Below are 23,892 nucleotides of genomic sequence, written 5' to 3'. Positions count from 1 at the left end.
GAGAGAGAGAGAGAATAAACTAACATTTGCATAAAGCATATGTTGATAAGAATATTAAAAACTTGAAAGATATTCCTCTAAGGTAAATTTAGAACAGATTAAAAATGTGCGATTAATCGCGATTAAATATTTTAATCGACTGACACTACTTCAAACGTGTGAATTATTCATTATTCTGACACCCATTTAGATAAAAAACACTTAATATACAAAGAAAATACTCATGTTTTACTGTTCTCTGTATTTGTTTAGACAAGTCTCCATCATCACTGGCTTCTAATAAATCCCTCAGTGAATGAAATCAAATCAAAGCAACACGATAAAAGATTATTTCCTTTAAGACGCTTCCCCTCCTCTCAGCACCTGCCTGTTTGGCCCCATCGAGCCTCATAACTGCCCGAATTAAAGTCTTATTTAGCAGAAAAACCCCAAAAACTGGATTACAGTCAGTTTCCTCATCCTGCTGCATGATTAATTCCCAAACACGCCACAGTCGCACGGAGCCAGATGTTCAATTATTCACATTTCCTTAATGATAATATCACAGTGCGCAGCTTAGATCACAATCAAGCACGGCTGCTTAATGGGGAGCGTGGAGAAAGGGAGGGGTGCAGACATTTAAACACATCTTCTGTTTTAAAATACTGAACTGTGTCCGCCACGAATCTAAATACTGAGTCACTGCTGGCGTTGTTTAATACTGTCTTAATATGATATCACAAACTGCAGGAGGGGTACAAGCAGGTGTGTGTTTAAATGATTCTGCTGGTTTATAAGCTCCAAAAAATGAGGAAAATTACAATTAATTTTTACTAATTGCTGTGTTTATTTGAAAGACTATATCTTGGGGGACAATTATCACAAAAGAAGTGACATTCAGTCCTAAAACCCTGAAATGAGTCAGTATTTTCGCACTTCCTCGTCTGGCAGTGTCTACAGATGACTGTTAGACTACAAAATATTAAAATTGACGGTGAGGAAACGTTGTGTTTTTGAGTTGTTCGACCTGTAGTTTCAGTGTGACCCTTTAAACATTAGAGCCTAGTAAAATAATATACGCTTTGTGTGTTTATTCCAGAGATCTGTGCCTAAACAATAACCACCTAAACCCAAATTCCTCGATCAAAGAGAACGAAAATGAAGCATCGATAGAGACTGCTGTTGGATAGATATGAAGAGAGGAAGTTACCCCAGAGCTCTGAATCCGGACTGGTCCAGGTGGGCCGGCTGTCGGTGCTGGTTGAAGCCCGTTTGGGGTCTCCATGGTTGTCTGTTCCCTCTCTCCCAGTCCCCGGGCTTCAGCACCGCATTGGGCATCCTGAAGACACAACAACAACAACAGTTAAAGTACATTTTTATGTGAAATCACAGAGATGAGGGCGGTCATTTTCCATCATCCATCAACTGCTTTTAAAATCTGTCATTAACGTTTGGTTTTTTTACTCTGTAAGGTCCTTGAGTTTCAAGAAAAGCTCTATGAATAAAATATATTATTATTATTATTATCAATCCGCCGCTGAAAATAGTTCCAACAAATTATCACTAGAGCACCATATGTGTATCAATCCGCTGCTGAAAATAGTTCCAACAAATTATCACTAGAGCACCATGTGTATCAATCCGCTGCTGAAAATAGTTCCAACAAATTATCACTAGAGCACCATATGTGTATCAATCCGCTGCTGAAAATAGTTCCAACAAATTATCACTAGAGCACCATATGTGTATCAATCCACCGCTGAAAATAGTTCCAACAAATTATCACTAGAGCACCAAATGTGTATCAATCCACCGCTGAAAATAGTTCCAACAAATTATCACTCGAGCACCAAATTTGTATCAATCCGCCGCTGAAAATAGTTCCAACAAATTATCACTAGAGCACCAAACTTGTATCAATCCGCTGCTGAAAATAGTCCCAACAAAATCACAATTTCCTATTTGATAAAAACAGAGCAGCTTTTTGGGGAAATTACACATAAAATATTAGTATATATATTTGTGTTTTTAAAAGTACTTCCTTAGTAGGAACTAACCACAGACCACAGAGAACCACAGACTGAAATCATATTTGAGGTATTTTCATGTTATTTTTAGACGTTATAAGAAATACTGTCATTACCAACTTAAACCTGCAAAATGTTTTTCATAATTGACCCTGAAACTGAAAAATGAATATTTTCTTCTCGTTATGCAATAGAAAAGTTGTTTTAAATCATATTATATATATTTGTTTTTAATAGTTCCCAACAAAAATTAACTAGAGCACCAAATGTGTATCAATCCGCCGCTGAAAATAGTCCCCATCAAAAGCTAAATATCCAATTGTTTGATAAAACCTAAATTGAGCAGCTGTTTTGGGAAATTACAGATATAATAATTAATGTATATATTTGTGTTTTTAAAGTACTTCTTTAGTAGGAACTAATAGCCTGAGAACCACAGACAGGAATAATTATTTTAGGTCTTTTCATGTTATTTTTAGACGACATGAGGTGCTAAATGAACTCCTATGTTAACACCTGAGACAAAAAGGCTTCAACATTTGGTAAATCATATCTGAGATGAAGTTTAATAAAGAAAAACCCCTCACTTTGCTCCGGAGAGGAGGACCGCCTTGAACACAAAGTCTTTCTCGAAGGCAGGATCCCTGAACTTCACTCTGGAAAAGGAGAAGAAGACAAATCATTTCACAACGAGAACAAACACTCTTCCATTAGCTCACATCTTCAGAGTTTGTGGAGCATTATTCTGGTTGTCATTTTCAACCTGCCTCGTCTTCCTCACCCTGTTATTTCCCCACATGCTCCTTCCTGACTGCCTTTTCTCCCTCTAAATGTGTATTATTCTAAAGAAAGGTGGCCGAAAAATATATAAGTATATGTATGTGTATACTAAGAACTGTATACTGAGACGATATAAACAATGCATACATAAGGTTTTCTGTGTTTGTTTCCAATGTTTTTATATGCTTCAATAACAGGTTGTATTGAAAGAGAATGGATAGACAAAATAACAGGAACACCTAGGCGTTACTGGAGAAGGCCTTAAATTCAGATTATGAAATGTAAGACTTTTTAAGACCCCGCGGGAACCCTGTGAAAACACATCTAAAAATACGTTTATCACGTCTGCTTTTAGACAATTTATGGGAGAGCTTCTCACCCGATGGCGCTGTTGTGTGCGATGTCTCGCAGCGTTGGGATGGGGGACGTCACTGGCCTGAAGAATAAATGTTAAATAAAGGTTAATGAGGAGGAGGGGTCGCCATGTTGGATCAGAGCATCAGAGAGTTTGTTAAAAACATCAGAACACGAGATCAAAATGTGAGAATAAAGCGTCCTTACTGATCTGGTAGAATAGGTTTGTCGTCAAGGTTTAATAAACCCTGGATCCCATGGCACAGCTCTGCAGGGATCTCAGTGTCCTTAACGAGGAAAATATGGAAGTTTTAATCAATTAATAAATTAGGATTTTGTTAAATGACCAGCAGAAGAAAAAAAAAAAGTATATTTCTCAATTTTTTATTGACTTATTTTGGACATCACATTTTTTTCTTACGGTAAATAATAAATATTAAGATATATAGAAATATATCAAAATATTAATATCATTTCCTGCATTTTTTGTATATATTTAAGCATCTATACACACACACTCATGACTTACATACATAAATACAGTTAATGATAAAAAACTACCAAAATAAAGTAAAATATGGAGATTTGTTCATTTTTTAAAATGTATTCAGGCGTTTTTTGGGCTTAATTTGCTTCGAAGTCACTGATAATATGTACGTTCTCAATAAGATGAAGTCTTTCCATTCTGATATCTTTCATTGACGGCGTTTCTTTTGTTTATTCGGTCATTATTGTCACTTTTTCTACTCTTTAAAGTCCATTTTATTCAATGTTGAACTTGTTCCAGCAGTGACTGTGCTGCAAATATACTCTAAAAGTCTGTAAAGTTGTGCTTCTCTCTTCAGATGTGCTCATTAGGAAAAATATGAGTAACAATAACAATTTGCTTTGGTTTGCAAAATGCATAATCAACAAGAACAAATCCGACTCAGGCGACACCTGCTCAGCGTCAGAGACACATCTGCAGAGGAGTGATGCAGCAAGTTCGATTCACAGAAGATTATTATTGTTTTTATTCTCATCACAGGCTGAGCAGCTGAGAGAGGAGAGAGTCAGCTGCATAACAGTTACAATATCCTTAAACAAATGTTGATTTAAAGATGCAATTAAACAATATACTGAGAAAACTAGCTGCTACTTCATCAAATGTACTGTGAAGTTGTTGGTGTTTTATTCTCTATTGCTGAACCACCAAGTTCAATCAAACTAAATACATATAATACCTATAAGTTCCTTCATTAGAAAGTTTACTTAAGAGTAACTCTGCAACTGTTTTCATAACCCAATCATCTTTTTAACAATTCTTCCTTAAAAAAAAGCCAGAAAATGCTTATTTTTTTTTTAATATAGAAATATGACGTTTTCTTGCTTTTCTCTGTTTTATGTTGAAGTGAATGTTTCAGTATTCAAAGTATGTAAAAACAAGACATTAACGGTACGTCCACACGGCAGCATCGCGTGCTTCAACGGAGACGTTTCCAAGTTGAGAAGTTCAACTTTTCAAGTGTCGAAGCGTCAGCCAATCAAATCATATGCCAGTACAAGCTCTAGCCAATCAAACTGCGTGCTTGTGTGTCCGGGGCGGGAGATTAATGTGATTGGTTGTTGGTCGCGCTCCAGACACGCCCACCAGCAAGCGTCAACGCACGCTGCCGTGTGGACGTACCGTAAGACGTTGTATTGGACTTTTGAGAAAGTACGATAGGCTGCCTACTTAAAAGTACACAAATATTTCCATGAAAATACACAAGAAAGTATTTTTAAATATCTTGGTATACTGCTGAGATTGTGAGAAATCACCAAGACATCAATAAAGGTTTTAGCTTAATCTATAAAACGATATGATGTTTGATTTGTATAACGGTGTAACTCAAGTAAAGTACAAAACATGTCAACATTAAAACTACATTTCCCATCAGCCCCTTTGTGGCTCCCCGTCTAAAAGTGCGTCCACAGTTTCAAAGCTTTGTTATAACCAACAATAATTACTTCTAAAGACGGTACAACGCGGTCCCTTTGATTTGAATTGAACGTGTTGTTTCGTGTGTCGTTACCTCGTTAGATTCTGTGCGGTAGAGTTCGTGAATGAAGTCGAACAGCGGGTGAGATTTCCCGACAAACATCAGATCGCTGCCAAGACTGTTCCTCCTCTCTGCAAGAAGACGTACATGTATATAGTAAATCAATGTCATCTGAATAATGTCGACTATAAATAACATGTTCTACCAATGTGCCATCTCATCTCTTCCACTGCCGTCTGTGTGTTAGATTGCAAAGTTCATGACAGACGCTTGTTAAAACTTAAAATCAATCCAACACTAATCCCCTCATCACATACATACATTTAGTTATAGTAAGTTCATTTAAATGGTGTCTTTGTACTCACGTTCCTCAGTAGTGAGGTCGGGGTAAACGTCCGCCAGAGCCGCCCACAGTCTGCGTTCATCGACAAACGGCAACAAGGCCACTCCTTCAAAAATAACAGCACAGATACAGGAAGTTAAAAGTGCCATCCAATGAGAAACAAGCATGCGATATGAATGACAGTGCATGGGGAAAAGTGGATTATCTAGGGATGAATTAAAACATTTTAAAAAACCATTTGATTAGGTTTGTTTATATTAAAAAAAGGCACATTTCCACCACTTATGGGCTTCTCAAAGGTTGATTTAAAGAAGAGTTATTTGGAGGGAAGCGACTCACCCTGCCAGGCGTATTTCTTGCCGTTCAGATCGATGGCAAAGTCGTCGGGGTAGAAGTCGATGATGGCAGAATCCTGAGTGAAAAAGAAGCGTTTAAATACAAAAGTAGGCTTTAAAAATACACATTTTAACATGATTAAGTGGCAGATTATTTGCGAAGATCGAGTCAAAACGCTCAGAGTTGTTTATTTCCTCGCAGATCTGTTGCAGGTTTTTTTATATCCAAACATATCTTTAGGTTTTCCCATTTTAAAAGACCTTCTGAATCGTTGCTCTGATGATTCCTGGGGCATGTTTTATGTTTAGCTTCTCTCTGAAGATGTGCTCATTAGGAGATTATTTAAAGGTCTCCTATTATCCTGTTCTTCATCCATATATCACAGGTCTCATATATATCCAGAGCCTGTCTCTGATTGGCTGAAACACCAAACAGATCATTGCAGCATTACCCATAATCCCCTCTGTTTCAGCCCTGTTTCCAAAGTGCTGATTCTCTGTCTGTTACTTTAGATGAAAATAAGGAGCCCCTCCCCACGCCCCTCTGAGAGAGATTTGGTTAAAAAGAACTCAATGGTGCTCTAGGAGGAGATTCAGGTGATAAGGTGGGGGGTTACCTTGGTTGCTGATTGGCTAATGGTTACACAAGACAAAACATCGTTATGACATCATAAAGTGGCCAAAATCTGATCAGCTCATTTTCAGACAGGTTTTTATAGAAATGGATCAGGAGAAAAAGAGAGAGAATCTTTGTTCCTGAAACTTTCAGAGTCTCTTTACACAGAGGGGACACATGTTGATGAAGAAGAGACATGAAGAAGAGGGGACACATGTTGATGAAGAAGAGACATGAAGAAGAGGGGACACATGTTGATGAAGAAGAGACATGAAGAAGAGGGGACACATGTTGATGTAGAAGAGACATGAAGAAGAGGGGACACATGTTGATGTAGAAGAGACATGAAGAAGAGGGGACACATGTTGATGAAGAAGAGACATGAAGAAGAGGGGACACATGTTGATGAAGAAGAGACATGAAGAAGAGGGGACACATGTTGATGTAGAAGAGACATGAAGAAGAGGGGACACATGTTGATGAAGAAGAGACATGAAGAAGAGGGGACACATGTTGAAGAAGAGACATGAAGAAGAGGGGACACATGTTGATGAAGAAGAGACATGAAGAAGAGGGGACACATGTTGATGTAGAAGAGACATGAAGAAGAGGGGACACATGTTGATGTAGAAGAGACATGAAGAAGAGGGGACACATGTTGATGTAGAAGAGACATGAAGAAGAGGGGACACATGTTGATGTAGAAGAGACATGAAGAAGAGGGGACACATGTTGATGTAGAAGAGACATGAAGAAGAGGGGACACATGTTGATGTAGAGAGACATGAAGAAGAGGGGACACATGTTGATGTAGAAGAGACATGAAGAAGAGAGGACACATGTTGATGTAGAAGAGACATGAAGAAGAGGGGACACATGTTGATGAAGAAGAGACATGAAGAAGAGGGGACACATGTTGATGTAGAAGAGACATGAAGAAGAGGGGGGACATGATGTAGAAGAGACATGAAGAAGAGGGGACACATGTTGATGTAGAAGAGACATGAAGAAGAGAGGACACGTGTTGATGTAGAAGAGACATGAAGAAGAGGGGACACATGTTGATGTAGAAGAGACATGAAGAAGAGGGGACACATGTTGATGTTGAAGAGACATGAAGAAGAGGGGACACATGTTGATGTAGAAGAGACATGAAGAAGAGGGGACACATGTTGATGTAGAAGAGACATGAGGAAGAGGGGACACATGTTGATGTAGAGGAGACATGAAGAAGAGGGGACACATGTTGATGTAGAAGAGACATGAGGAAGAGGGGACACATGTTGATGTAGAGGAGACATGAAGAAGAGGGGACACATGTTGATGTTGAAGAGACATGAAGAAGAGGGGACACATGTTGATGTAGAAGAGACATGAAGAAGAGGGGACACATGTTGATGTAGAAGAGACATGAGGAAGAGGGGACACATGTTGATGTAGAGGAGACATGAAGAAGAGGGGACACATGTTGATGTAGAAGAGACATGAGGAAGAGGGGACACATGTTGATGTAGAGGAGACATGAAGAAGAGGGGACACATGTTGATGTAGAAGAGACATGAAGAAGTGGATTTTGCAGAATAGGTCCCCTTTAAAATACGAGTAATAAGCGTTGGATTGTAAAAGGTCTCCTGCTTCTCTCTCTGGACTCACCGGGCTGCTCATCAAACTCCTCCATGTCGGGGGCAGGAAGTTACCGCTGGCTGCAGGAAAGACTCCCATCAGCTGCTCCAGGGGCTTAAACTGCACAAAGGAACCAAGTCATTTACACTCAGAGTTACAGCGTTAGGTTTTTATTCTAACAAGGATTATTCTAATGAGGAGGAAAAGAGAGAGGGTTGTATTTTCTGACACTTTGAGTCTCCTGTCACCGGGGACACGTATTGATGTATACAAGACGTCAAAAAGTGCATTTGGCATGATAGAAAACGAACTGACTCAAAGGTCTCCTAAGGGTCAATGGAAACATCAACACGCGAGTATCGTGTCTTATGTTTGGTGTTACTGTTTTGATTCTCTCTGATCTTTTTATGTATATTGAACATGAAAAAACAAATCAAGTAGTGACAATAATATTGGATGTTTCAGATTGGTTTAAATGCAAAAGCAGAACCCACTTCTTAAAATAGATGCATATGGAAGTGTGTTTTATATTTGTTGTTGTATTGCAATTACATGATTGCATATCAGAGATTCTTTCCAATACTTTTTCGAGTGTGATGAGATCTAAGAGCAGAGACAGAAAACAAAGAGAAGAGGTTTTGTGTTCGTTTCTTTTTACCGGTTTAGTGTCCTTCTCGAAGTCGTCGAACATCCCTTTGATGTCTTTGAAGTCGGAGGCGAAGGGAGCGTAGTGGAACGGGAAGTACCACTTCCAGGAGGCGCAGCCCTGCAGAAACACACACACACACACACACACACACACACGCATTAACGTCACACACATTCAAGTTCTCTTTTCAACGGTGATAAGATGATACACTTTGGACAAAACATACCTAACAGAACAAAACACTTCTACCTGTGCAATTAACAAAAGCAGCAAATAACAATTATCTTAATAAAATATTGATCATTCACTATGAAGTCTATTACATAAATAACCGGAAAACATTTTTTTTTCTTTGAATGGAATGAATACCTATGGTGATAATTCAATGTAATACATCATTTTTATAGTCTGGTACCTGAAAAAGGTCAAATGGCACTGATGGAACCAGATGTACCCAAATGTGCCGAAAGCTTATTCCGCCTGGAACTTTTTTTTGCTAAATATCTCTAAAATGGTCAAATTTAACTTGTTTTGCCTCAATCTTGATACAGGGTACTTATTATATGTTATAGTTTGGATTCCTAAAGCTTTTAGTCTACCATCCCATCATTCAAGGGTGGTTTTCACTATCTGTAATGTTTGTTCTTTAGGCGGAGGTAAGAATTTACCTTTTTTTACTATGTTCCATCTGAATTTACTCTGACTGAGAAAAATCTATATTTATTCTGACACTTCTACATCCAACTCACAGATGTAACCTTGCTTTGATAAAAGAAATTATTCATATAACCCTTTTAGAAGTGAAGTTGTAGTCATTTGTTCTGGGCATGTCATTTTCGAGCCTGAAACCTGAAAAACAGGCTCGGGGCTTAACAGGTTAAATTGACACACACACACACACACACACACACACAATAACGTTTTAAAAGGAGTATTTCAAGCTCGAAAAACTATAATTTGAACTCGCAAAATAAGTAGTAAACTGTTAATCTTATTTGTCTTTCCATTACTTGCATTGTTTGGTAGTTTCAATTTCTAAAAGACATTTATACATCGATCCCTAACCGATACAGCTTTAAAATGTTCATCATTAAGTGGTGGCTCATTTTTTGCTACGGTTAACGCTCTGAGAAAGTCAGAAAAATGTGATGCATCGGTTATTTGTATTTTGACAAAACATACCTATAAGCACAGAACAGAACAATTCTGACAGTGCATTTAACAAAAGCTGCAAATAACAATTATCTTAATAAAATATTGAATGTTTTAATTGATTTACTATGAAGTCTATTACATAAATGACCGGAGAAATGCACAAAGCAGTCTTTAAATTGCATGATTTGTTCCAAATTTTAAAGATTTATTAATAAAAACACCTGAAGATAGCAACAATTCTACAAAGCCATCGTCAAATTTGAGTTTTTTTTCCCCTTCAATTTAAAGATTTTTAATTCATTACATAAACGTCCGAAAACAGAAACAACTCACGACAACCTTTCCTGTTTTATTCAACAGTTTAAAGACTTGTATTTCTTTAAATGTATATCCTAAAATACCCAATTTAAAGATAGTATAACAATGACAATGAGCAAAATCCTCACATTTGATAAGAGGGTAAGTTAGTTAGTTATTTAGGCATTTCTGTTGTCATTTCTAAAACTTATCAAATGATAATAATTCACATTTTATAGGATATTTGTTCCTTGTGATTCGTTGCTTTTCCCTTTGTGATTCAGAACATTTTAAAGAACTGGACTTGTGTTATTTCCCGACTGACAAAATGAGATAAAAGCTCTAACAGACAGTCAGGAAATAAAGCTTTTCTTTGCCCTTTTTCTCAACAAAGTTTCCCCCGCAGCACAAAGCTTAAAATCCAGTGTGATCAGACCAACGTGGACACGCTGACATTTAAAAACCTCCAGCATGAATCCTGATCAGTTTGTTTAAACTGTATAAAAGCTAAATGTCTTTCTCACTACAGTGTGTGTGTGTGTCTTTCTCACTACAGTGTGTGTGTGTGTCTTTCTCACTACAGTGTGTGTGTCTTTCTCACTACAGTGTGTGTGTGTCTTCTCACTACAGTGTGTGTGTGTGTCTTTCTCACTACAGTGTGTGTGTGTCTTTCTCACTACAGTGTGTGTGTGTCTTTCTCACTACAGTGTGTGTCTTTCTCACTACAGTGTGTGTGTGTGTGTCTTTCTCACTACAGTGTGTGTGTCTTTCTCACTACAGTGTGTGTGTCTTTCTCACTACAGTGTGTGTGTGTCTTTCTCACTACAGTGTGTGTGTCTTTCTCACTACAGTGTGTGTGTGTGTCTTTCTCACTACAGTGTGTGTGTGTCTTTCTCACTACAGTGTGTGTGTCTTTCTCACTACAGTGTGTGTGTGTGTCTTTCTCACTACAGTGTGTGTGTGTGTCTTTCTCACTACAGTGTGTGTGTCTTTCTCACTACAGTGTGTGTGTGTGTGTCTTTCTCACTACAGTGTGTGTGTCTTTCTCACTACAGTGTGTGTGTGTCTTTCTCACTACAGTGTGTGTGTCTTTCTCACTACAGTGTGTGTGTCTTTCTCACTACAGTGTGTGTGTCTTTCTCACTACAGTGTGTGTCTTTCTCACTACAGTGTGTGTGTCTTTCTCACTACAGTGTGTGTGTGTGTCTTTCTCACTACAGTGTGTGTGTGTGTCTTTCTCACTACAGTGTGTGTGTGTCTTTCTCACTACAGTGTGTGTGTCTTTCTCACTACAGTGTGTGTGTGTCTTTCTCACTACAGTGTGTGTGTCTTTCTCACTACAGTGTGTGGTGTGTCTTTCTCACTACAGTGTGTGTGTCTTTCTCACTACAGTGTGTGTGTGTGTCTTTCTCACTACAGTGTGTGTGTGTCTTTCTCACTACAGTGTGTGTGTCTTTCTCACTAACAGTGTGTGTGTGTCTTTCTCACTACGGTGTGTGGGTGTCTTTCTCACTACAGTGTGTGTGTCTTCTCACTACAGTGTGTGGTGTGTCTTTCTCACTACAGTGTGTGTGGTCTTTCTCACACAGTGTGTGTCTTTCTCTACTACAGTGTGTGTCTTTCTCACTACAGTGTGGTGTCTCACTACAGTGTGTAGTGTGTCTCACTACAGTGTGTAGTGTGTCTCTCACTACAGTGTGTGTCTTTCTCACTACAGTGTGTGTCTTTCTCACTACAGTGTGTGGTGTGTCTTTCTCATTACAGTGTGTGTGTGTCTTCTCACTACAGTGGTGTGTGTCTTTCTCACTACAGTGTGTGTCTTTCTCACTACAGGTGTGGTGGTGTGTCTTTCTCACTACAGTGTGTGTGTCTTTCTCACTACAGTGTGTTGTGTGTCTTTCTCACTACAGTGTGTGTGTCTTTCTCACTACAGTGTGTGTGTCTTTCTCACTACAGTGTGTGTGTGTCTTTCTCACTACAGTGTGTGGTGTGTCTTTCTCACTACAGTGTGTGTGTCTTTCTCACTACAGTGTGTGGTGTGTCTTTCTCACTACAGTGTGTGTGTCTTTCTCACTACAGTGTGTGTCTTTCTCACTACAGTGTGTGTCTTTCTCACTACAGTGTGTGTCTTTCTCACTACAGTGTGTGTGTCTTTCTCACTACAGTGTGTGTGTGTCTTTCTCACTACAGTGTGTGTCTTTCTCACTACAGTGTGTGTCTTTCTCACTACAGTGTGTGGTGTGTCTTTCTCACTACAGTGTGTGTGTGTCTTTCTCACTACAGTGTGTGTGTGTCTTTCTCACTACAGTGTGTGTGTGTCTTTCTCACTACAGTGTGTGTGTGTCTTTCTCACTACAGTGTGTGTGTGTCTTTCTCACTACAGTGTGTGTCTTTCTCACTACAGTGTGTGGTGTGTCTTTCTCACTACAGTGTGTGTCTTTCTCACTACAGTGTGTGTGTGTCTTTCTCACTACAGTGTGTGTGTCTTTCTCACTACAGTGTGTGTGTGTCTTTCTCACTACAGTGTGTGTGTGTCTTTCTCACTACAGTGTGTGTGTGTCTTTCTCACTACAGTGTGTGTGTCTTTCTCACTACAGTGTGTGTGTGTCTTTCTCACTACAGTGTGTGTGTCTTTCTCACTACAGTGTGTGGTGTGTCTTTCTCACTACAGTGTGTGTGTCTTTCTCACTACAGTGTGTGGTGTGTCTTTCTCACTACAGTGTGTGTGTCTTTCTCACTACAGTGTGTGTGTCTTTCTCACTACAGTGTGTGTGTCTTTCTCACTACAGTGTGTGTGTGTCTTTCTCACTACAGTGTGTGTGTGTCTTTCTCACTACAGTGTGTGTGTGTCTTTCTCACTACAGTGTGTGTGTCTTTCTCACTACAGTGTGTGTGTGTCTTTCTCACTACAGTGTGTGTGTCTTTCTCACTACAGTGTGTGTGTCTTTCTCACTACAGTGTGTGTGTGTCTTTCTCACTACAGTGTGTGTGTCTTTCTCACTACAGTGTGTGTGGTGTGTCTTTCTCACTACAGTGTGTGTGTCTTTCTCACTACAGTGTGTGTGGTGTGTCTTTCTCACTACAGTGTGTGTGGTGTGTCTTTCTCACTACAGTGTGTGTGTCTTTCTCACTACAGTGTGTGTGGTGTGTCTCACTACAGTGTGTGTGGTGTCTCACTACAGTGTGTGTGTCTTTCTCACTACAGTGTGTGTGTCTTTCTCACTACAGTGTGTGTGTGTGTCTTTCTCACTACAGTGTGTGTGTCTTTCTCACTACAGTGTGTGTGGTGTGTCTCACTACAGTGTGTGTGGTGTCTCACTACAGTGTGTGTGGTGTCTCACTACAGTGTGTGTGGTGTCTCACTACAGTGTGTGTGGTGTCTCACTACAGTGTGTGTGGTGTCTCACTACAGTGTGTGTGGTGTCTCACTACAGTGTGTAGTGTGTCTCACTACAGTGTGTAGTGTGTCTCTCACTACAGTGTGTGTGTTGTGTTTAATACTTTTTAATAGCCTTAATTTTCGCTAAATTGATTTATCAACTTTTAATACTTTTTAAGACCCCGCGGACCCCCTGTGATAATAAAAAAAATGTACGTTACTATAAAGGAATACAGTATTAAAGTAACCCTGTGTGTTGAGAAGACAGCACGTCCTCCACCACCTGCTGAGAGCCTCTTGCATCGGGATTAATTCCCTCCACAGCTCGGTGTATCAGACGTGTTTATGTGGGAGTGACGAAGAGGAGGAGGAAGAGTAGCGGTGGAAATGAAACCCTGCAGATGAAGCGTTTGGACCACTTATCCTTCATGAACAAACGCGACCTTCACTTCCCGCAATGCAAGCAGACCCTCTCTGTGAGATAAACCCGGCGCTCTATTATCAAAGATGCTCATTCAGATGATAATACGGGACGTTAGCATGAGAAAGGGTCTCACTTTTTAATAATCGCACAGATCATTTATGGTAATGCCAACACATGGTTTGTCTCCGGGAGAAATGTATTCGTGACCTTGTTCAGCGGGGTCAAAGGCCATAAAGCACCACAAGAACCATTCAGAAAATATATATCTTGTTATATATACTAAGGGCTGATGTTGGGATGTTTAAAAGATAATTGGAATTAAATAGGAAACGGAAAATCAATTAACAAGCCTGGCCGTGTTGGTTAGAAAAGTATTTTAATTTGTATAAAATACATTAAATAGGGGGTTTTGTTTTGCTCCCACTGAGATCTACCTGTGATCGTTTATTGAGGTGCACATGCCTACACCAGAAGCCCCACCCCCCCCTCTATAAGCCCCACCCCCCCCCCTCTATAAGCCCCACCCACCCCCTGGTGTTATTGATGAGTCTCAGCTGTGATCAGCGCAGTCAACTCGTCTTCGCGGCGCTCGGGTCGAGTCGTCTCTCCTCGTGGATCCGGGTCGACCCCGGCAGAACGCCGAGTCGATGACATCACCACGAGGAGAGGCCCCGCCCCCAGAACGAGAGCGGGGGGAGTGACTGCGACAAGATGGCCGCTCAGCGAATGGATAAACAGCTTCATCATTTCACAGATCTGAGCTCAAGTAAATTAACTACAAATTATGATAAAATCTAAATGTTTAAATTATTTAAAATATAAACCGTATCTATACTAGTATCTAATAAGTGAAAATATCACTTTTTAAAAAGGAATAAAGCCAACTTAATGGCACAGCAAAGAAACTCAAAATACATTTGAAGATGCTGTTATTCACCCAGTCGTATTAATTAGAAAACATATTATATATTATTTTAAAACCAATTAGTGAAGTAGTTTTGCTGCTATACGTGGTTTACTTTTGAAATCTGTATAAAATGACATTTTGATTGAATCTAAAAGAAAATCCAATAGTTTTTTCAATCCCGTCACTTTAAAAGCTTTTCTAAATGTTGGGAAAATAAATACATCCAGCCGTCTCATCTTGCTTTCTTTATGTAGTTTACATTTAAAATAAACTACAAATATATGCGTGAACCGTCCCAAATAAAACCCCTCCTCCCTCGGGGGGGTTTCACACCTAAAACCTGACATTCTGGTTCTTTCTGTATTTGGGATAAACCCGTCTCTGGTGATTTAGCGATGTGTGCGTGACAATCATCCCCCTCTCTGAATTAATGGATTCCTGCAGAGCGGCCCCCTGAGAGTCGCATATAGACAACTCACAATCAGCACAAATCCCCCCCCCCCCCTGGACCCTCTTATTACCCGACGCTGATGACTTCATTTCAAGATAAAGATCAATATTTTACAACAATAGAAATTATTTAGGGTTTAATCACATTGCAAACAATAGAGAGCAGATAGCGGGGTCTCTGCTGTTTGTCCAGACACTCCACAGTAAGCAGTTCTTGACTTTAAAACAGGATAATAAAAAAAACCTGTCGCTCTGTTAGAAAACAGCCCTGATCCCCCGTTAGCATCTTGGGACAGAACGAGTGAGTATCCTGAGATGAGTAGCTTCACTTGAACACTAACTGGGGAATAAATAATTATAATATTGGCTTTTAATCACTCATTCGTGTGAATTTGAACAATCATTTTAGTTGAAAATGTAAGTTTTGTGACTAAAATCATGGTTTTGTGACGGTTCCATTAAAAAAAAATTGCTTAATAACAGATTCAATAACTAAAATGGATTGTATAAACACAAGTTCAAGTAAGAATGTGCAATAAAATTAAAATAAATATGTATACACATGTAAGAATTTCAAGTTAAATGTCTAAAAAAAATCTCAAATACAAAAATGTACATGAACATAAACTAGGAAAATTAAGTAAAAATGTACACTTCATTATATATGAAAGTGTACATTTAATTAATGTATGCAAGGTTGATTTACAATGTTAATATTTATCAGTGTTCTTGTAGATAATTTAATAAAACCTGGAAATGTTTTCCACACAGACACAAAAGATGACACTCGTTTCACCACTAAGTTTGCTTTATGATAGTTTTGTGTACATTTAATGAACACGCAGAGTGGGGTAATTCATATTGATCATCAAAGAATCAAAATGCTAGTTGGGATATCACCTCTCCGTATCACGACCAGTCTGAAGGTGCCATGTTTTCATAAAGCACACTCTTAAGTGTCAAGACATTTGCTGTCTTTACGCCGTGTGATGATTAAAGACTCAGAAGACAAAAGACAACTCTTTGACCAGTTAAGCCCCGAGCCTGTTTTTCATGTTTCAGGATCGAAAATGACATGCCCAAAACAAATGACTACAACTTCACTTCTAAAAGGGTTATATGAATAATTTCTTTTATCAAAGCAAGGTTACATCTGTGAGTTGGATGTAGAAGTGTCAGAATCAATATAGATTTTTCTCAGTCAGAGTAAATTCAGATGGAACATAGTAAAAAAAAAAGGTAAATTCTTACCTCCGCCTAAAGAAAAAACATTACTTATAGTGAAAACCACCCTTGAATGATGGGATGGTAGACTAAAAGCTTTAGGAATCCAAACTATAACATATAATAAGTACCCTGTATCAAGATTGAGGCAAAACAAGTGAAATTTGACCTTTTTAGAGATATTTAGCAAAAAACAGTTCCAGGCGGAATAAGCTTTCGGCACATTTGGGTACATCTGGTTCCATCAGTGCCATTTGACCTTTTTCAGGTACCAGACTATAATAATGATGTATTACATTGAATTATCACCATAGGTATTCATTCCATCCAAAGAAACAAAATTAAATTAAAAAAAATGTATAAATACATTTTTTTTTTTTTTAATTTGTGAAAAAAAAAAAGACCCGCCGACGGGGGCTTAACAGGTTAATTGTAAGCGTTTCCCCCCCCCCCCCAGTGTTACCTGGTAGTAGTTACGCAGAGTGGCGTAATGAGTTATGATTATCAAAGAATGTAATGCTAGTTGAGATATCATCTTGCAGTTTGACGACCAGTCTTAAAGTGCCGTGTTCAGACTCTTTAGTGCGAGTAGTTGCTGGAGAGACATTTGCTTCTGTGTCTCTTGATCATTAAAGTCTTTTTGACCAGTTCATTTGAAGTGTTTCCGCCCCAGCTTTTCAGTGTTACCTGGTAGTAGGGATTAAAGACTCGTTGACCAGTTCATTGTGTCATTAACAATGTTTTCAGTGTTACCTGGTAGTAGGGATGGGAATTTGAAAGCAAATGTATATTCGACCCCCCAAAAAACGGTTAACCGAAATGTAAATATCCTATTAAAAAAAAAAACTTTTGGAAATAAATACATGTTCAAATAAGTATAGAAACCAAGTCGAATTTGTCAAATGTATTGAACTGGTGATCACAGTTTGACAGCTATAGGCCTACAGCTTTCATGTGTGGAGGCGATTCACAATCAGGCCAGCTGTAGAGAAGACCCTCTCAGCTGGAACGGAGGTTGCGGGTATAGCAAGGTATAGTATGTATATATATAAGTTTAATTTGGCATAGTTTGCACTCTACACCGCGCTCACTAACCTGGTCGAAATATTTCCACACATTACTCCTTTTTGACGCCATGTCTGTTGTGTAGGACTCTTCTTAGAGTGTAAATAATTACCGGACTATGACTGGTCAAATATGTTGAATACCGGCAAAACTAAATCTCTCTTGTCAAAATGTCTATACTTTGCCGCCACACACGGATGTGCTTCGAATATTCGAATATTCGATTAATCGTTCCCATCCCTACCTGGTAGTAGTGATTAAAGACTCGTTGACCAATGTTTTGAGTGTTACCTGGTAGTAGTATCTCAGCACCCAGCAGAGTCCCTCCACGTACGACCGCACCACCTTCTGCCTGAAGTCGTCGTCCGTCTCCTCCACGTCAAACTTCGTCTTGTAGTACCTCTGCCTCCAGCCGTCCTCCCACAACCTGCAGGATTAAAGAGGAATATATATAGTGTGTATTAGGATTGAGAGTATGTACTTCTTCTTTTTAAACTTGTGTAAAAGAACTTAGTGACATTACAACACTGCCAATTACTTGGGGGGAAATCTTGCGAGGTGAAGGTTGAAATAAAGTGTGGTTTTTATTTGGTTTTTATTGAAAGTGCCACCCTTTATTTTATTGTTATTTGTTTGTAAAGTAAAGCATTCTATGATTGTATTCTCTGTATAGGAGTTTCACAGCGATTATGGGAACCAATATAAGATAATTTTACTAAAGAAAACTATAAATAAAGTAAATACGCAACGTTTTATGATTTAAAACTCAAATCTAATAAAAACCTTTTTATATATATTTGCCTGTAAAGCGCATTTGAGCAATGTGAAGAGCGCTCCATGTCATGCATTATAGTTTTTATTATTATTAATATTAATATAATGATAATAGGGTTTCACAACAAGACCAGGATTCAACACAAGACCCTTTTACCCATCATCGTCTCCTCACACAGTATTTAGCTCCAGATGCATCACACTGCTCTCTTTGGATTCAAGACAGTGGATTAAACATCATTTTCTCCATCACTTCTGTTGTTTGTGACCTTGAGGTATAAATGTATTCAACACTAAAGTGTACGTGACTGTTGGATGAGTCGATCACATGTTTGTAGATGCACCTAAACGATGCATTTGCTTATTAAAGCTCTGCTCTGAGCATGTATAGGCTGAAATGAAATGTGCATTAACTTCCTCTCCGCTGCAGGAACAGTGTAATGGCTTTGACTTCTGGGTAGATGTGTGTTGTGCACACATAATGAAATACGGCAGAGCATCTCTCTGTGTGTGTGTGTGTGTGTGTGTGTGTGTGTGTGTGTGTGTGGATCCTCAGAGAGCGGCTCTTGAGAGGAAAAGCCTCCATGAATACCAATTCAGCCCGACGGATTTAGCAGCTTTGAGGAGAGCGTCACAGAGGAATTTACCGGAATATTCTTCTCTGCACAGATTAATCACGTGCGGAGGCAAGTGGGAGCTGTTCAGCAGAGAGAGAGGTGTGTGTGTGTGTGTGTGTGTGTGTGTGTGTGTGTGTGTGTAAACAGCTTGTTCTGCAGCACTGTGGAATTAATGAGTGAATCGCTCTAGTTGTGTTTTCTTAAGTGCGAGAAGCAGGACTTTTTTTGGCACATATTCAACGGTTATATTTCCAATATCCTCGCTACGTTGTTGAAAAACCCACTTTTATATTGAAATGCGTAGTGGATGGATCAGACAATTAACTTATTATCTAAATTGTAGCAAATTAACAGCAAAAACACTTCCCTAGTTTTACCTTTTCAATTGTGAGGATCATTAGGATTTAGTCCCTCATAATCAGAAAGTAATATGTGGACATTATTCTGCTGAACTAAACGTGTAAGTATCCTAAAAGTTTATTTGCCACAGAGATTATTTTCTGCAATAAATCAAAATCACATGGAGAAATCCCATTGGCTTTTAGTCGAGGGAACCAGGGAGATGCTGCCTTCAGGGTCCAACACAGAAATACGACATGACATTACTGTGAGTGTACATTTAAGATGTGTTTACCTGACGTCATCTTCGGGCTCCGGCTCGCTGTCACTGTCGTTAGCTTTCCTCTTGACCCCGCGGCCGTCTGTGCTGCCGCTTGGCCCTGCAGACTGGGGAGGAAAACAAGAACATACACATCAGAAAACCAACTCATTTCCTTTAGAAAACAGTGCGAAACAACGGCAGAAAAATAAACACATGCAATTAATTACTCAAAATTATGCCATAAAAATGTCTAGGGATTTTTTTTGCACTTTTGCTTAGATGCATAAGTGGGTCTTTTTTGACCCGGTGAGGTGGTTTTCTTGAAGTATCTTTGTAATTAAAAAATGTTATCATTTCATATTCCAGCTATTCCTCAAAAAACATGTTTTGATATCATGCCATTCAAATTTTAAATTTTATACATTTTAAGAAATTGTAGTTTTTGTATTTCTACCCCAAGTGGGTCAAAAATGACCCGCATGCATTTCCTATGGGATCCTCTGGGAACCTTTGATTCTTATCACCTGTTGCTGTCAGGAATACATTCACTGTAGACCACACAGACTACATCACAAGTGACACCTCTCAGGAAGATTACTTTACACAGCAAGATCTGAAACCTGTCAGTATAATAATAATAATAATAAATGATATTTGTATAGGGCTTTTCAAGGACTCACAGTCGCTTTACAATATAAGGGAAGGTTAGGGTGGGGGGGGTATAGGACTATCAAACTTGATCAACCGGCATGGATTGATGGGGGGTGGGCTATGAGTAGACAAGAGGAGTAGAGATGAGTTTTGAAAAGGGACTGGAATACTGTGAGGGTCTCAGAATAGCGTTTTTTTTCAAAATGTAAAAAAAATGTCTAGAATTATAAATAGTGAAAAATTAAATATAAAATATTTCTAGTGTGAGTAGTCCAAAATATAATACTAAAGATTATACAAGTGATTTTTCTTAACCAGAATGACATAAAAACACATTATTCTAATACGGGTCCTTTTTGACCCACTTATGGAAGAGAGTAGGGTCCAGGCACTCGGGCATCTCAGGGTTAACAGTGAGTATTTATTATTTAAATGCGTTGTTTGAGTCAGAAAACAAACTGATTTCCTGTAGAAAACAGTCATAAAATATATGTAAAAAGTGCATTAAAATGACTTGAGTTGTCCATTTAACAGAACAAATCCAAAATATAATAGTTTATTAACTTTAAGTGTAAAAAAGCCTCAAAACTGAGCAGCTGAAATTTAGGATTTCTTTGCATTTTGTCTAAAAAAGTGACTATTTTTATATTTAAATACGTTGTTTGAGAGTCAGAAAACAAACTGATTTCCTATAAAACAGTGAGAAATAAATGGCAGTCTAGAAACTCAAGATTATGACATAAAAAAAGTCTTGTTTTGTCCATTTAACCGAACAAATATAAGTTAACTTTTGATTTTTTTAACATTTTGTCTTAAAAAGTGACTATTTTTTTTGTTTGAGTGTCAAAAAACAAACTAATTTCCTACAGAAAACAGTCCGAAGAATGGCAGAAAATTATGAAAAACGTGCATTAAAATGACTTAAAACCCAAGATTATGACATAAAAAAAGTCTTGTTTTGTCCATTTAACAGAACGAATACCAAATATAATAGTTTATTAACTTTAAAGAAAAATAAAAGCAAAAAATCCTGAAAACTGAAATTTAGGATTTTTTAGCATTTTGTCATAAAAAGTGACTATTTTTATATTTAAATGCGTTGTATGAGTCAGAAAACAAACTAATTTCCTATAAAAAACAGTCAGAAAATATATGTAAAAAGTGCATTAAAATGTCTTAAAATGGAAGATTATGACTTTAAAATGTCTCGGTTTGTCCATTTAACAGAACAAATACTAAATATAATAGTTTATTAACTTTACATAAAATTAAAAGCAGTAAACCCTGAAAACTGAGCACCTGAAACTTAGGATTTTTTAGCATTTTTGCTTAAAAAGTGAATATTTGTATGTTTAAGAGCGTTGTTTGAGTGTCTTATTGATTTCTTAACTAATCATTGAAACTCTAAACATTTAATCTTCGGCAAAAAAATAATAATTATTGGATTAAAAGCTGTTCAAACGAACCTTAATGCTCTTAAATGTAACATATAAAATGATATTTTAAATAATAGCAAGAGAGTTTTCTGTACCATGTAACGTAATAAAACCACTTGGATGATTATAAAAAATGTACCCAACTATTTTTCTCTGCACTGAAACTCTTTGTGTTTAAAGAAAACTGATGGAAGCAATCAAATAAAATATAAAAATCTCCACCATAGCTAAGCAGCCTTCCTCCTTTGTGAAGCCTTTGTGCTCTCGTTCATTCATGTGCTAATGTTCGTCTGGCTACTGCTGCTCGATGTGTTGATATGTAAAGCTTTACATCGGCGGGACATTGAACAGCTCCGGGGGTAAATTGAAAGACATGACCATGAAAGGAAGCATAAAAACGACGTCCACATTTAAAAACACACCGTTACCTGCCATCAGCCACAATTTAACTTCAAATATGCACTGGCGTCAAAAAAAAAATATGAGTGAGTCACATTTTCACAATTCTTCAAGGATTTGATTTTAACAGGTTGTTTAACGAAGAATGGCTTTTGATTTTGGGTCATATTGTACTTGGTAGAAGACCTTTAAGAGTTATTATATGACATAAATACAGAATGCATTGTTCCATTATGTTTATCCAGCAGAAATACAGTGAGCTATACAAGTGGATGTCTGCGCACCTCTCAAATGTGGATGAATAAACGTGCGTAAAACCAAATGTGGATGATTTGCAGATTGTGAGGTGTCGTAAAAAGTTAAAATATGCTGTCAAATATTCAGAAGACACAGATGATAACACTTAGTATGGCCTTTAATCAAACTAAATCCTCCATATGCTGATTAATTTTATCAAAATAATTGCTAGAAATGTATTATTTTCTGCCTGGAAAAGCCCAAAATGAAGGGCTTTGTACTTAAAAACCTCACCTAATGATGGCACACGTATATAAGTTGATAGAAATATCAAAAAGGGGTTTTAAAAAAATCATTAAATTGGCAATTTATAAAGGACTTACATTGCCACCGTTCTTCATCGAGGCCTTAAGGGACTGAGCGGCATCCTGGAGGAACATAAACGAATACAAAAAATCAGTTTCATGGCTGCACCGCTGAGTCATGAACATAAATCTACTTTGATTGTAAAAAGATTTTTTTTTTTTAATTATTTTAGCGGTGGTGACGTGAAGTCATGTGACCGTGCTGTAGTTCGTTTATAGCCCAACATTAGCCGCCTTTAGCTTAGCGGTGGTGACGTGAAGTCATGTGACCGTGCTGTAGTTCGTTTATAGCCCAACATTAGCCACCTTTAGCTTAGCGGTGGTGACGTGAAGTCATGTGGACCGTGCTGTAGTTCGTTTATAGCCCAACATTAGCCACCTTTAGCTTAGCGGTGGTGACGTGAAGTCATGTGACCGTGCTGTAGTTCGTTTATAGCCCAACATTAGCCACCTTTAGCTTAGCGGTGGTGACGTGAAGTCATGTGACCGTGCTGTAGTTCGTTTATAGCCCAACATTAGCCACCTTTAGCTTAGCGGTGGTGACGTGAAGTCATGTGACCGTGCTGTAGTTCCTTTATAGCCCAACATTAGCCACCTTTAGCTTAGCGGTGGTGACGTGAAGTCATGTGACCGTGCTGTAGTTCGTTTATAGCCCAACATTAGCCGCCTTTAGCTTAGCGGTGGTGACGTGAAGTCATGTGACCGTGCTGTAGTTCCTTTATAGCCCAACATTAGCCACCTTTAGCTTAGCGGTGGTGACGTGAAGTCATGTGACCGTGCTGTAGTTCCTTTATAGCCCAACATTAGCCTCCTTTAGCTTAGCGGTGGTGACGTGAAGTCATGTGACCGTGCTGTAGTTCGTTTATAGCCCAACATTAGCCGCCTTTAGCTTAGCGGTGGTGACGTGAAGTCATGTGACCGTGCTGTAGTTCGTTTATAGCCCAACATTAGCCGCCTTTAGCTTAGCGGTGGTGACGTGAAGTCATGTGACCGTGCTGTAGTTCCTTTATAGCCCAACATTAGCCACCTTTAGCTTAGCGGTGGAGACGTGAAGTCATGTGACCGTGCTGTAGTTCCTTTATAGCCCAACATTAGCCTCCTTTAGCTTAGCGGTGGTGACGTGAAGTCATGTGACCGTGCTGTAGTTATACTATTATTTTCAATTTTACAATATTTTGCCTTGT

General features: G+C 38.5%; 1 protein-coding gene and 1 non-coding gene across 2 annotated transcripts in view; both read right to left on the bottom strand.

Annotated features, from left to right (window-relative positions):
- The window catches only part of xrn2 (5'-3' exoribonuclease 2), a gene marked incomplete in the record, with an annotated part of 55,874 nt that overhangs the window by 15,908 nt on the left and 16,074 nt on the right, over positions 1-23,892 (bottom strand). Inside the window, 12 exon segments of the mRNA XM_034123834.1 lie at positions 1,190-1,318; positions 2,594-2,662; positions 3,166-3,222; positions 3,348-3,427; positions 5,195-5,292; positions 5,527-5,610; positions 5,844-5,916; positions 8,109-8,198; positions 8,737-8,844; positions 17,920-18,055; positions 19,654-19,745; positions 22,727-22,771. Coding sequence (XP_033979725.1) covers positions 1,190-1,318; positions 2,594-2,662; positions 3,166-3,222; positions 3,348-3,427; positions 5,195-5,292; positions 5,527-5,610; positions 5,844-5,916; positions 8,109-8,198; positions 8,737-8,844; positions 17,920-18,055; positions 19,654-19,745; positions 22,727-22,771 — 1,061 coding nt within the window.
- Positions 14,539-14,734, bottom strand: LOC117477221. The gene has a single exon (XR_004555318.1). It is a non-coding gene; the product is annotated as a small nucleolar RNA SNORD17 (small nucleolar RNA).

This window comes from Trematomus bernacchii, unplaced genomic scaffold (genome assembly GCF_902827165.1).
Source record: "Trematomus bernacchii unplaced genomic scaffold, fTreBer1.1, whole genome shotgun sequence".
Classification (NCBI taxonomy): Eukaryota; Metazoa; Chordata; class Actinopteri; order Perciformes; family Nototheniidae; genus Trematomus; species Trematomus bernacchii.
Note: the sequence above shows the minus strand (reverse complement) of the source record. Positions and strands in the feature narration are given on the sequence as shown.